This window comes from Syngnathoides biaculeatus, chromosome 6 (genome assembly GCF_019802595.1).
Source record: "Syngnathoides biaculeatus isolate LvHL_M chromosome 6, ASM1980259v1, whole genome shotgun sequence".
Classification (NCBI taxonomy): domain Eukaryota; kingdom Metazoa; phylum Chordata; class Actinopteri; order Syngnathiformes; family Syngnathidae; genus Syngnathoides; species Syngnathoides biaculeatus.
The window spans coordinates 27,019,795-27,034,108 of NC_084645.1; the positions used below are offsets into that span (position 1 = coordinate 27,019,795).

Here is a 14,314-nt window from a genome sequence, read left to right on the forward strand (position 1 = left end):
GTTCACTATTCTCAAAAGGTGCCTGGAACCGTGTTACAGTAATCAAATAGCACACACGATAGGTCCAAAAAGTGGAAATGAGGGAGTATGTTACCACGTATTGTTCGTCAGCCAGGTGGAGTTTTTAATAGGCATGGTGGAACAGCTGGTAAAGCGTTGGCCTCACAGTTCTGAGGTCCTGGGTTCAATCCCAGACCCACCTCTGTGGAGTTTGCATGTTCTCCCCGTGCGGCTGTTTGTCTCAATGTGCCCTGCGATTGGCTGGCAACCACTTCAGGGTGTACCCTGCCTCCTGCCCATTGACAACTGGGATAGGCTCCAGCACTCCCCGCGACCCTCGTGAAGAAAATGGATGGATGGATATTTTTAATATAACGTTTGTTAGTTTGTGCCACAGAGGGTTGAATTTTTAATCTTGAGATTTGGACAATAAATTCTCAAAATGACCTTATTTCTTTGTTTTTTTGTCGTCGCAAGGACTAAACAACCCATTCAAAAACACTTGAGTTTTTATTTTTACACTAATGTTCATATCGTAATGTGTACAGTACAGTACTCTTGCTGTGAATGGATTAGATTTACACGTTGATATGAATTCCAGGCCCTCGCCGAGACCCTCGTAAACCTCGGCTCTCCTTTAGATGTTCCTCCGTATCCGCCTGTGAGCTTGCATGAGAATCCCGGCACGAGTGGATAGAGATCGCCACAAGGCTGTGGGCGTCTGCAATGAGGGTAAATTCTTTTCTCCTTCAAATCCATTTGAAGACGGACAGGGAGCCTCTTTCTGGTTGTTTTTGTCAGCTCCGCTGAACTGCCCCGCCCCCGCCCCAGTCTTCACCGCACTCTCCCTCGGTGCCGTACTTTGAATGGATTAGGAACAGTAAATTGAATATGGACACTTTGACAGCAAACATTCGCAGCTGAATAGTCAAACACTGATGTTCCAGTGTCGGCGGCGGGGGTCTTTCATCCCCGTTTTGTTGTGTTGTTTGGCAGCCGGGGAAGAGCGAAGTGCCCGCCTTTGATGGGGCAATACTCGGCCCGCGTGACATCTGTGGCCTTTGACCCTCAACATAATCACTGTATGGGATTCCCCCCTCAGTGCCTACTGTGTATACATGCGAGTTCAAATGCCAGCGTCCATCTTTCTTTTTTTTTTTTTTTATAGCTGAATGTGTTCATTTACGTGGAAAAAAAAGGCCCTCCCTTGCCCGGGGTCGGTTTGAACGAGGCGACTTGAATCACTCCCTCGCTCTCCCCCCTTGCGCTCTCATGTATGTGAACGGAGCCACTTGTTGTTGGTAACCTCACTTCCCGCTGTGTTTGTCACTCACAGGACGCGTTTTTTTGTTGTTGTTTTTTTTTTCTCCCCGTACCCAATCGGCAGCTGGTCTGCAAAGCTGGGCCTCCCTCGCTCGCCGCTGTGGTGCAGAGGTCAGGGAAAGTGGCGCTTGAGGGTCGTGATGGACAGATGATAAATACGCTGTGAGTGCTGTACGTTCAGCTTTATCTCGTAGCCTGAGGTAAACGTCAGCTGGCTCCAGGAGGTTTAGTCATCCTGTCATTCCGGAGGCCCCCCCCAAGCCCCTCACAGTGACAGGACTCTCCCTGACTCTGGCAAACACTCATTATTAACAGTAAAAAAATGTTTGTCTTGCAAATTTTCGTCTGCATGCTGAAACTTTTAAGTCTCCTTCTGGATTGCATCATCTGAAGCTTTTGTGCCCTGTCAGGGATTCCCAAAATGTGCCTTTGCTGTACTCGTGATAACTACTTTGTCATCATAAAAATGAAACAACGTAATGCAAATTGTTATTAGTGGCCCAAAATTTGCACACATAGAAGTAGAGGGAGCTAAAAATGTGTCGACTCATGTGCATGTGATTAATACTGGTGATATATAAAATTATATATATATTTAATTATTTATTATTATTATTATTTAATTATATATATTTAATTAATTTAATTATAATTTTTAAAAGTTCACATTCACATTTTACGTTTCTTTGTTGCAACATAAAAATGCTCAAATTTGAACCACACCCCTGGAGTCTGCGACCAAACTTTTTGATGTAGTCCTGAAGTGTATATTGTATCTTTATTGTATCAGTGGAACGGTGGATTATTGGTTAACGTGTCAGCCTCACAGTTCTGAGGATCGGTGGTTCAAATCCTGAGTACGCCTGTGGTGGAGTTTCCTTAGTTAACCATTCTCCTTGTGAGTGTTTTCATTTAGTATCGTGTTGAATGGCTGAAAATGTATCAGCAACTGTTGCGGTCCTTTTTTACCCTCTTCATTTCAGTGACCACATATCGGAAGCTTGCCCGTTATTAAAATTTTGGCTCATGACAGAAATGTAAAAAATTGACCCAACGATAGTTTTAACTCATAAAAGCCAGACCCTGGGACGCTGGCACTTTTCCATTTGTGGGCAGTGTCCAATTTTTGGGGCATCATGATTTTCACGCATTATATATCAAAGTATATCAAAATATTTAAGTGTTTTAATCTGAAGCCATAATTTGGTATTAGGAGAGGATAACACATCGGTCAAAGTGAGCACAGAGTTATTTCCCTTTCCTTCCTGACTCAACATGGCTGCCTCAAGTACACATGGAGCGTTTTCCAAGAGAAGAAAGGGAAAAAAGGTCAGTATGCAACCAAGTTTGTCTTCAAAATGCTAATCCATGAGTATTATTAATACGGAAGTGTCGTTCTAGAATAAGAATTAATTAATAAACATATCTCTAGTATGTACTACTTCACAGAACTGATAACATACCCGTCCCAGTTTTGGGACACTCCCCGTGAGAGCATACATCTTTTTTGCCCTTAACTTAACCATAAACGAAAATGAAGTGTTATTTCTTTGATTGTGGCCTGTTAGGAGACTTTTATTTCAATAAGGCAAAAAGTTGCCACCCTGCCCATGAATTGGATTTATTAAGGTGTTCACTTCTTTCGCTTGTGGCTAGATTGATGTCTAAAGGCCTCTTTACACTCGGGCGTGTGGCGACAGCGCTGACGTCATTGCGACTCTGCTACGCGTAGTTTGCCTTTATACTCAAGCGCAAATCATAATCGGCAGTTTTGAAAATGTGTTGCAGTTGTTCGCTAAGTCACGGGTGTTGCACTGTCTGGTAATGGCCAGGACGCCACGGAGTTGCATTTCCTCTGCATTTTTTGGTTATTTCTGGGAGCTGTTTTACTTTCCTTCCTGTAACAAGGAACATAGCAACAAGAATGGCGACCATCCAAACGTGTCTGGTTGAACAAGTTCATCTAAAAGACCAGATTAATTATGCTGCAAAATCGATAACGAAGGCGGGGATGGAGGTGGAGCTGTGAGAAATGGTATGTCATCACACCCTGTGACTAAAATGGGCCAATCGCAAGAGATTATCTACATTTTTTGACGTGTGCACGGCAAGCTACGCAAAGGTGCTTTGGAGAGCCATGCGTAGATCACATGGTGCAATATGGACGTTGTCGACCGCCTGGGATTGTAAAGAGGCCGTAAAGAACAGATAAGAAGTTGACAGACACTGGAACAGTTTGTCCTCTCTATGAGGCGGTCGACCCGGTGTTCCTGGCGGTTCTCCACAGAACCGAGAACAAGAGACCTGCGCAGCGTGTATCCTTTCATAAATGTTGTCACTTGCTTGGCTCCGGCTGACCCCCAGTCTTCCACTCCAGTGCCCGCTTGTCTTCTTCACCAAACCCTCATCTGAAAACAAGCTCAAGAAGCCAATAAGCAAAAGCATTACGTGGGTTGTTCGTTTTCTGCGGGCGCGGGCCGGTCGTTCATCGCAAATGATCTCGCCGCCGTTTCCCCTCCACATCAAAGCTTTGCTCTTTGACTCTGCCTCAGTTCCAAGTCAAGAGTATCAATGCCGAGAGGCCGACAATGGCAAACACACAGCTCATTGTTGAACTAATTAACATTCTTTTACAATGGCCCGCTGAGAGTCGAAGCACTCGCGTCCCGGGGTGCCAATTAAGTGGACAGTGTTCCTTACACCGAGTGTAGGTTAGCGCTTTGCGTCCGCACAAGGCCAGAGACTCCGCTTATCGTCTATTTGGAGGAAAACGCTGCAGACGGAGCACGATTAAGTGCAATCTTGGTGGCTAGACGAGAAAGACGGGACAGACAATTGTCCGCTGGATAAGAAGAATTTTTTTTAAAAAGGGAAACGACGCCACCTTTGTCCCCCTTTGGAAGCCCTTTGTGCACTTACAGGAGTGCTTTGGAGACATGGTGAAAACAGCTCAGCGGTGGTCTGTTGAAGAATGTGTTTGGAGGACCAGACCAAATACTCCTGATGAATGTGGACGACAAAAGTTGGCAAGGAGACCGCGCTGTTTCTCTGGTGTCGTTTGCAGGTGGGAGTCATGTGACAGTGAGATTTGACAAACTCATTTCAGGTGACAGGGACTATCGTAACGCTTATGGCCAGGAATGGGGGAATATGGGAGGCTGATCTACAAGTTTGGTAAAAAGGAGTATTAGCAGCACTGGAAAAAAAAAAAAAAAGTGAATTATACCACACGATTAAAATTGGAATTTAACCTGAATAAAAAAGTCGTATATTTACAAGAAAACCCCTTGGATATTTACCAATAAAAGTACTGTGGTATTCTATTGGAGAGGAAAAGTTGTATTTTGCGAACGTAATAGCATAATTGGCTAAGCCTTTTTGATCATTTTAGGAAAACAAGAACAAATACAACAAAATCAACAAGCAAGAAGATTCCACTTCCCTCAATTCAACTTTTGTGGATTACTATACCCGGGATGACCGAGATTTTACAAAAGGTTTAAGGAAAAAAAATACATTATTAGCAACCACAATTGGACTTTAGATTAATAATGTGACCGTAGGTTAATATAGTTTTCATTTAATTGCTGGGGATAGCATCCAAGCGCAAACCCATTTGAAATGGTTTAAAAAATTAAAAAAAAAAATTTAAAGTTTAAAATACAACATGGTATACATGTACTGTATACTTATAATAGTTTCTAAATATGCTTACTGAGGCATTTTTTACACGGATTTTTTTTTTTTGTTCCAAGTCCGATTTGTACAACCCCCGAGTCGTTTGAACTCTAAGATTCCAATATATATATACACAGCTGAAGCCAGATGTTTACTTATACTCCGCAAAAACATGTTTAATTTTTTGTTTAATCAAACTAAACTAAAGTTCTCCTGTTTCAGGCCAGCATTACCAAAATTGCTTAATTTTGTTAAATGCCACAATATTGAGAGGATTTCTTGGATAATTTTATATTACTTTCTTCAAGTTCAAAAGTTTATATCCACGAAAAGTACTATACAGGGAGTCCTCGGTCTATGACTGAGATCCATTTCCACAGTAGCGACTTAACTCAAATTTCGACTTAAGTCGGATTCCGCCATTAAAGTCAGAATTTACATCAAAATATTTTGTATAAAAAACAAATACGTTGAAATAAACAAGATGATGTACTTAGCATTACTGCTGAGAGGCGGATAGAGAAGAGGGGGAGGCGGTGCTTAGCTATTGCCAAGGAACCCGGTCCTCATTCCTCTCCATCTCGACAAGCAACAAAGAACCTTGTTTTGTGATCATTGTAACCGACATAGGCACAGAACCCTTCACATGCGCTAAAATACCGGCTTTGTCTTTAATAATTGTCACCACGGTCGACCGACTGAAGACTTGGTGGTCTTGGTGTCTCTCCTTTCTCCAATCTTTTTATGATCTTGAGCTTCATTTCCATGGTAATGGACTTTCTTTTGGCTACAGAAACAATGCTAAAAGACACAGCTTTCTTCTTTGGGGCGATCATGTCTAAAAAGGAGGTCGAAAAATGCGAAGATACTCCCAACGCACAAACACAGACGAGCATTAGCCAGACAAAATGGCCCGACGGGGGACGGGCGTTGTAAAGTCGCAACGTCTTAGATCGAGACCGTCTTAACCAGAGGACTCCCTGTCGCCTTAAAGAATAGAAGGAAACCCAGATGATGACGTCATAGCTTTGGAAGTTTCTGATAGGTTAAGTGACAACATGTCAGTTAATTGACGGCACACCTGGGGATGTATTTAAGGCCACACCTCAAACACTGCTTCTTTATTTGAAAGGAAATCCGACAAAGAAAGGTGGAACTTCACAAGTCCGGCTCAACCAGAATTTCATTACGTTGATTACATATATTTCCTTGATTGACTGTTGTAAAACAGTACAAACCATTAATATTCCATCAATGTTCAGTTGCCAGAGGTCGAATCCATCCTGAACTGGATGCCAGTCGATTAAAAGACCCATTTAGAGACAGAGAATCATTCACCGCCACATCCACGTCGTCACTGAGCGAGACCTTTGTAAACCTAGCAATATTAAGAGCTCACGTCAACAGAACCGAGGTCAGTAGTTCAGGTTGACGTCTGCCGTCTCCGATGACAACCGATCGATAGGCGATGACACTGATGTACCGCTAGCCCCAGTCCGTGTCGGCGAGGAACTGTCGCTCACCTGCCGCCGCGCAGTCAGCGCCCGTCACTCAAGACGCCGCCAGCCGTTCCTCCCCAGGGTTCCGTCTGTTTTAAGACAGTTGACAGTGGCAGAAAATAACCCCAGCTGGAATCTGTCACGGGACGGCTCGTCGGCTTCAATAGGCGCTGACACATGGCAGCTATTAAAGTTACGGAGTTTAGCTCACAATATAGCCGCCAAGACGTGCTCGGATCTGTCGGGCCCATCAGTTACCGGGCGGATCAACTCTACATAGCTTCAGCAGATCAAAAGTGGAAGAGCGTCACACATCAAGTATGGCCAAAGGCATTTTGTTGGAGCGAAATACAACTTTGAATCGCGACGATGATGAGTCGAATCTATGTTGAAAAGGATGACTCGACGATCACGCCATTTTTAGCTCATCTTAACTAAAAGGGTCTTTCACCGGATAGTTTTGTTTCTGGTTTTACCGCATAATCATTCAGACTGTTTAAATTGTGACTGTTGAAGTAAAAATTTAAGTTATTAATGCTGGAGCAGTTGTTTTTATTTTACTGTTTATATCATTTGGGTAATTTGAGAATATTTTCATTTATTGAGAGTTGCCTGAGTGCATAATTTTCATATTATAATTCTCTTCACACAAAAAGGTACTTTTATGTTTTTCATTTTGCGCCCTGATGTCATTCCCGTCATGGTAATTTGCAAAGGTTGAATCAAGAGAAATGGACTATTTTTGTTTGTTGAATATTTTTTCATTCGATCATTGGAGAGACTAATTAGCCTCTTAACTGGAGCATGGTGCATAGTCAGAGGGTGACTTCTTTGGGTCCAGAATCAGTGGTTCATTTGTATTTGTCTCGACCCATCGATACGGAGGGAGGACCCAAATGCAGGACTCGGGAGACACAGATGTAATTCGGGGAAAAAACGTTTTTTGTTCCAAAGTCGGGGATCAGGCAGGCAGTCAGGTGCAGCAGCGGTAGTCAGGACATCGGGCGTAGAGAGCAGGTCCGCGGGCAGGCAGGAGCCGGTACACGGGAGATCGATTAAAGAAGGCAGGATTGTCAAAGGAGTCAGGCTTACGGGGTCGGTTGGAGAACAGGCGGAGGTCGGTACACACAGGTTCACGATCCAAGATACGGGAGTGCAGGAACGGGGCATGAGCCGCAATGATCTGGCGAAGGACCAGTCATCACCAGGGTCCTATATACACCGGGGCCAATCAGCCAGCATGAGGCGCAGGTGTGCGCCTCCCAATGAGCACGGCCCCGCGGGAACCCGCACAGCTAGGGCTGGACCGGCAGGACCATGAAAGCATTTGGAGAAGAGGGCAGATTTATTCAAGGAGTTCTTTTTCTTCTTTTCCTTTCGGCTTGTCCCGATAGGGGTCACCACAGCGTGTCATCTTTTGTCATCCAAGCCTAACTCGTGCATCTTCCTCTCGAACCACAACTGGTGTCACGTCTTCCCTCTCAACATCCATCAACCTTTTCTTTGGTCTTCCTCTCCCTCTTTTGCCTGGGAGCTCCATCCTTAGCACTGTTCTAGCAATAAACTCACTCTCTTGTCTCTGGACATGTCCAAACCATAGAAGACTGGTCTCTTCAACCTTGTCTCCAAAATATCCGTCTTAAAAAGTCAGGGACTTTTGACACCCATAGGTGATTCTACTGTGATATTTTGTTTTGGTCGCCAAGAATGGAGAAAATTACGCTTGACAAAGGTAAGCTGATGGAAAATGGAAGCAAGGTCTTCAGTTTTGGGCGGTTTTTGAAGACTTCATTTTGCAAGCCAGCCACAGATATGCAGACGGCTATCGGTCCATTGGACCCCCGCTTTAAGGGATGTCGAGTTGGCGTAAACGGTGAATGACGGCTGGTCTCGGTACGAGTTAGGGGAGTCACCTCCGTCCTGTCATGGTGTAAGTAGCAGCTCAGGACCCAGCGAGAGGTGGATTTGGAGCTAATGCGCTTTCGGAGAGTTTGTGAATCAGTGCTAATCTGCACTGATTCCGAGGCTATTATAACACTGACCATATTTTCACCTCCCACTTTTTTTTTTTAAAATCTGGATTTAAAGCCAATTTCTCTCAGGTCCTCCGTACATGCTAATCCCTTTGAAGTCAGACGACCTTGGAGAGATGAGTCTGTTTAAGGGCTTTTGCGAAGCTTCCAGAGATGTTTTTCATTTTTCCTTTTTCCGTGAAAATACAAAGCACCTTCCTGGCTGCGCGCACGGGCACAGGCGGGCTTGGCGCCGCCTCTGACACGGGCATGAGGTTCGGCCTCACGGCCAGCGAGGGGCTCTGCGGCCATTGTGCCAGGTAGTCACGCTCTGCCTCGCGTGCCCGCTGGGGGCATCGCTTGAATAATCTCAACAAGTTCTTTCTTTCTTTTTTTTTTGGCTTTTCACTGAGCTAACAGTTTCACACAATGTCTCTCTGTCTGACTGTCTGGAAAGATTGACCGCCGACAAGACAAAGGGACACTTCACTAAAAGTTGAAGAGGTTGGTGAGGTCAGTGGACTCCAAACTATGCACGGTTCATGTGCGCTGAGAGTCATAAAACCCTCCATGAATGTCTGTTTATGTTTCGTTTGGAATCTTTTTGCCTTTTCTGTTTTTTTTTTTCTTTTCTTTGCATTGCAAGGCCCACAGCGAAATCTCTCAATGTTGCACCAGATGGCATCCATCCTTGACCTAAATTACCAAAGTAAAGACATGTCCTAACTGGTCCAAACTACACAAAGTGTTGTGGTATCAGTGGCTTAATTTGTCGGTTTTGCTTTTTGTCGTGAGGCAAAATTCAAGTTCGGAGCAAGTTTTGGATACGACGTCACTCGAATATGACACACTCATATTAGTGCTAAAATAACATTATGCTGTCCCGGCTGGTTTACCAATGTTGTGAGTAAGTCACTGAGATTTGACAGGCGCGTATGCGCCCGCGCGCCATTCCACTCGCAAATCTGCACAGTCTAGCACGAAAAATTACGTGCGTAAAATTTGTTACGAGTAGAAATACATAAATATTGAAAACAGATCCAGCGCAGTGAACCTCAGCCCGAGATCTTTTTTTTGTTTTTTTAAACACGGAAGCACACGGTCTCTGCTGCTCAGCCTACTTCTAGTTCCTAGTTTACCTGACACCGCCCCCCTCCGCTCTTAAAGGGGTAGACTCATAATTACACACACACCCGCATCTTCATATCTGCGAGCATGACTGGTGGACCACACTCGTAACTTTATATCTGCGGGCATGACTGACCACATCCGTACATTTTTCAAATGTGAGAGACTGCTTTAAATTAGTCAATCAGTTTATCGGCCTACTTACCTATATTTTCTAATGCATTTTTTTAGCTATCTCCTAGCATCATTTGTCGTATCTCATGAAATGGGGAAAAAAAGCAACCAGATTTTATTGCACAAAAACAATATTTTAGCAGTAATGTTAGCATTATGTGTCCACATTTTTCGTCTGGGCTTTTACCTCATCTGAAGGTGCATTTTTGTGTGGTTGGCCTCCTTTTCAAACTCCACCTGGAAACAGAGAAGGAAATGAGATTATGTGCACATTTAATCAAATCATCTTTGTAGATGTCCTCTTCCGCTTTTCTAACCTCACTGTCTCTGTGTTTGCGCTTCACTGTGTCACGGTGATGGAATGCATCCCTCACCGCCGGGTCAACACGTGCACTTTCGCTGAAAGTATACCAAGATGCTGGGATGCTCCTTGTCCATGGCATCGTCTCCCCCCGACTGCTAAGCGCAGAAATCTGATGTTAAACGTACACCATGGATTGCCTTTCAATAGCATTACCAAAATCATTTCAAGATTAGTCTGAGCTTCCTGGATCATTTTATATTCCGCCTTTTTTGGAGCGCAACCTAGTTGGGCCTCAGCCTGAAAGCTCATACTTCTTTGTCCAAGCGCTTCACTTTTTTTTTTTGGTACCGAAATGACAAGAATTTATAGCGCTTCTTTGCTGCAGAGGCCCGCAGCTCGCCTCCGTTATGTCATCGGAATTCTGATAAGCTAAATCCTGCTGGCTAATACACTACTGCAAAGGTATTATGCTTTTTTATTTAGCCTCGACAAGGGGCTGCGTTTGATCGTTAGCTCCCATCACGCTTTAATATTCCCCACTCACAACGGGGAGTCATAAAATACTTTACGACTTAATAATGGAGACGGTTACAAATGACTTGTCTGTATTCAATCTCCTCGCTTTCTTGTTCCATTTTTATGATGTTCTGTATTACAGGAGTTCCGTTATTCACAATGGTGTTCCGTTCTTAAGGCGGCAAAGTACTGTAATCCGAATTGGTGCGCAAGTCAATTTATCACTGACCTACACCAATGCAGTATTATGATAAGTAGGGTAAATATTTGCGGGACAGACACTTCCAGATTATAATATAACTATCAAATTGAAAAAAAAACATGTAAGAGTACAAGTACAGAAACTGGAGTGATCTTCCTGTGTATATTCTGTTGATTCTTTAAAGGTCCACTGTCATGAAATGGATGATTTTTAGTATGTTATTCATGAAAAAAAAGGCAGCCGGAATGGACCCATCGGTCTTTTCACCACACAGCATGATTTTGACGTATATGGCTTTTTGTCACTCCCGCCATGAAATTCCTCTCGAGGGATTTGTTTTCGAGAAGAAGCAGGAAGTGACGGTAGTAGCAGACGCCCACTCAAGCCGTCTCGTATGTTTCTACTAGTTTTACCCGCTGGAAGGTAGCTCTTTGTTCCTTCGTGTTAGCCAAAATGCCGACTCGTTGTATTGCTGGATATTGCTCGAACACTCGGGAGGATGGATTCATTTCTCATACTTTTCAAAAAGACCGGGGATGTCGTGAAAAATGGATTGCGAGAGCTTCGTGGGTTCCAAATGACAGGTAGGTGTGTAAACAGGCACTTACAAAAAAAAAACCAATAGTTGGGGGGGGGGGTGTAATCCTCTCAGAATGTAACAAAAGATCCGCGCACATAAGTCAGGGGTGCTAAATGTGTCAGTGTACCTGTTGGCGCCAAGCACGCCTTCGGACGAGGGGCACGGCTTTGGCCAGGCTGGCTCATACATACTGTCTGGGAGTCTGTTGTTAGTTAGAAGTGATCCGGCTATCATCTAATTATTGCTCGAAACGATAGGGTGTTATTGCCCCGGTCACTTCACTCGATTGTGAGATGTACTCTTCTTTGAAAAGAGCTTCTGTATCCCATAATAGGTGGCACGGCATGTTTTCAATGGCAAGTGTAAAATCTGCTGATGTCGTTGCAGGCAATAAAACTACCACTGGGATGTCAAATGAGACTACCGCAACTTTGCGCTTGGATGATGCGCTCTCCGCTCATATTTATTTTTTCGTACGGACATTGAAGTGAATAATGTTATATGTATCTTTCATTACAATATCTATTTAAGAATGTCTATAGGCATGACACTTACTAACCTTTAATGCTTCATCAGTATGTTACACCTTCATTCGTGGTTTCCACCTACAGGACTTGAGTGGAACCACATCGACCAGGACTTGTTTGCCTCATTTTACAACCATGTTCAAGCATTATGATACTTTCCCTGCAAATATTCCAGATTGTACACCCTCAGGATCATTTAACTTTCCACGATATTGCGTCTCCCCTCAGACGACGGCGTAACGATAGCGTCTTTGGAGGGTCAACGGAACATGGCCGATGAGCTGGACTCTCTCCGAGCTGCCACGGACGAACGCAACGCCACCGCTACAAACGTAACGCAGCCCAAGCACCCACGCAGACGCAAGCGCTTCCTCTCCTACCCGCGCTACGTCGAGCTGATGGTGACCGCCGACGCCAAGATGGCACGTCACCACGGACGCAACCTCGAGCACTACATCCTAACAATCATGTCAGTAGTAAGTGAAATAATGTTTCTCAAAAATAATTAATCTACTGTAGCATTTAAAATCATTGTAGTTATATATGGAGCTGGGTTTAATTTAAAATGTTTTTGTGATGGGTGAGTGTGTTGCGATGGAGTGTGCCAACTCTGTCGGGGTGTGAAAAGGGGTACGTAAGTTAAAAAGTTTGAGTTAAGTCCGCGGAATTATACCTTAACCCGCTTTTGTTTGGGTTTATCTGGGCAGGTAAGGGATGTTGGAGTACTGCGTGATAGGGGTACAGGCACGGCAAGTGAGTTAATAGGATTCGTAAATTAGGTTTCTGTAGATTTGTGGGGGTCACGGTTCGATGTGTTGTGGTGATAGGGGACGTCAACTGTGTTGGGGTGTATAAGGGGGTGAGTACATTTTACAACGTGCAGTTCTAAGACACAAAATCAGAACAACTTCGCTAAGTGGGGTTTTGTTTACATTTTTACATGAGAGTTTGGGGGATCGGATTTGTTGTAGTTCCGTCTGGGTTTAGGTGTGCTGAAATGGGGTCTGTGACCTAAAATATTTGGGAAATTTAAGGGTTTGTGAAGATCGTGTTGGGTTTGGTTGGGTTTGGAGGTGACTGTGTCGTAGCGTCAACTCTGTAGTGGGTTAAAGGAGTGCCCTACAAACAGGCATCTGATTACTGTATCACAATATTGATGTTTTGTCTTGTACCCTTGGAGCCTGTTTGTGTAGTTTATGCATTTAAACCTTTCCCCACAGTCATTTGTGCTCTTTAGAGGATGAGTTGGTCACCAAAGCAGGCAATTGTTCAAAATTACTTGGAGTCACCTAACACGTACGTTAATGAACTACAAAAGGAAGCAGTGTTAATTAAATCGACTCAAGCATAAGGACAATATGCAAACATCACACAGGAAGATAGCGTTAATCTAGTAAATTTAGACAAAACAGCCATTTTCAATGACTCAATACTTCAGTGTTTGACATGTGTCAAGAGGCGAGCCCTTAATCTCGCTGAGTGACGTTAAAATTGACGAAAAGGCAGCTGATCCCCGGCCAAAGCGGAACGTCCCATCATTCACTTCACTTGAGTGAACGAGTAATAATTGTCAGCGTTGTCCCGTAAAAGGGTCCAGTCGGGTACAACGGACACAGTACAGCAGACATGATGAAGTTCGATCACTCCTGCCGGTGTTTATGCAAGTGGACCAACAATAGGGAACCGTGCTCTCCTGTGGAGCCATTAAACGAGCGCCATTGCAGGAATTGCTCAGTGGTGCTTAGCCGGGAACTCTTTTAGTTGAACTTGGATATGTCATTAAAGAGCTTGCTGATTGATTAATTTACAGAGCGTGTTCATAAATGTTAAGAGGTGCATGTTTAGCTTATTCTTTGGCTTTAAGTGGCATCTTAAGTCTCCAAAGAGTGGTGTTGAGAGAAGAATTAACTTGGGAATTTTTGTGAAGCAAAGGAATTCTTTTTAGCAGCCACATGTAGTTGAATTTGCATCCCCACTGATTTTTCCAAACCATTCCAGCGACTACAGTAATTTAAAAAAAAAAAAAAAACACGGTAAGAAACTTACAACATGATGACATGTTGCCAATTTCTACATTGCGGTGATTTATCAACTTGGCATCGGGAAAAAGAAACCAAATCGCAGATTAAAAAATAAATAAATAAACAAAACCGAAGAGCAAAATCTGTTTTGAATAATGTTGTTTTTCTATAAGTGAAAGGGGTTTTCCCCTAGATTTTTTTGAATTGATTTTTAAGGGCCTTGTTGTCTGGCCTAATGCTTTGAGATCAAGCATTTTGGAGCTGAGAGCTACTTCACAGGTAGTACTTAATACGAAGGGTCTACCAATTTGATACACACGTCACATTTGCTTAAATTACCTTGAATGTTC

At 43.7% G+C, this 14,314-nt stretch overlaps 1 protein-coding gene across 2 annotated transcripts in view; it reads left to right on the forward strand.

Annotated features, from left to right (window-relative positions):
• The window catches only part of LOC133501748 (A disintegrin and metalloproteinase with thrombospondin motifs 20-like), a 117,562-nt gene that overhangs the window by 18,506 nt on the left and 84,742 nt on the right, over positions 1-14,314 (forward strand). For both annotated transcript variants that reach the window (XM_061821670.1, XM_061821671.1), the window contains one exon: positions 12,172-12,419. In XM_061821670.1, the coding sequence (XP_061677654.1) occupies positions 12,172-12,419 (248 nt within the window). The remainder of the gene's footprint in view (positions 1-12,171; positions 12,420-14,314) is intronic.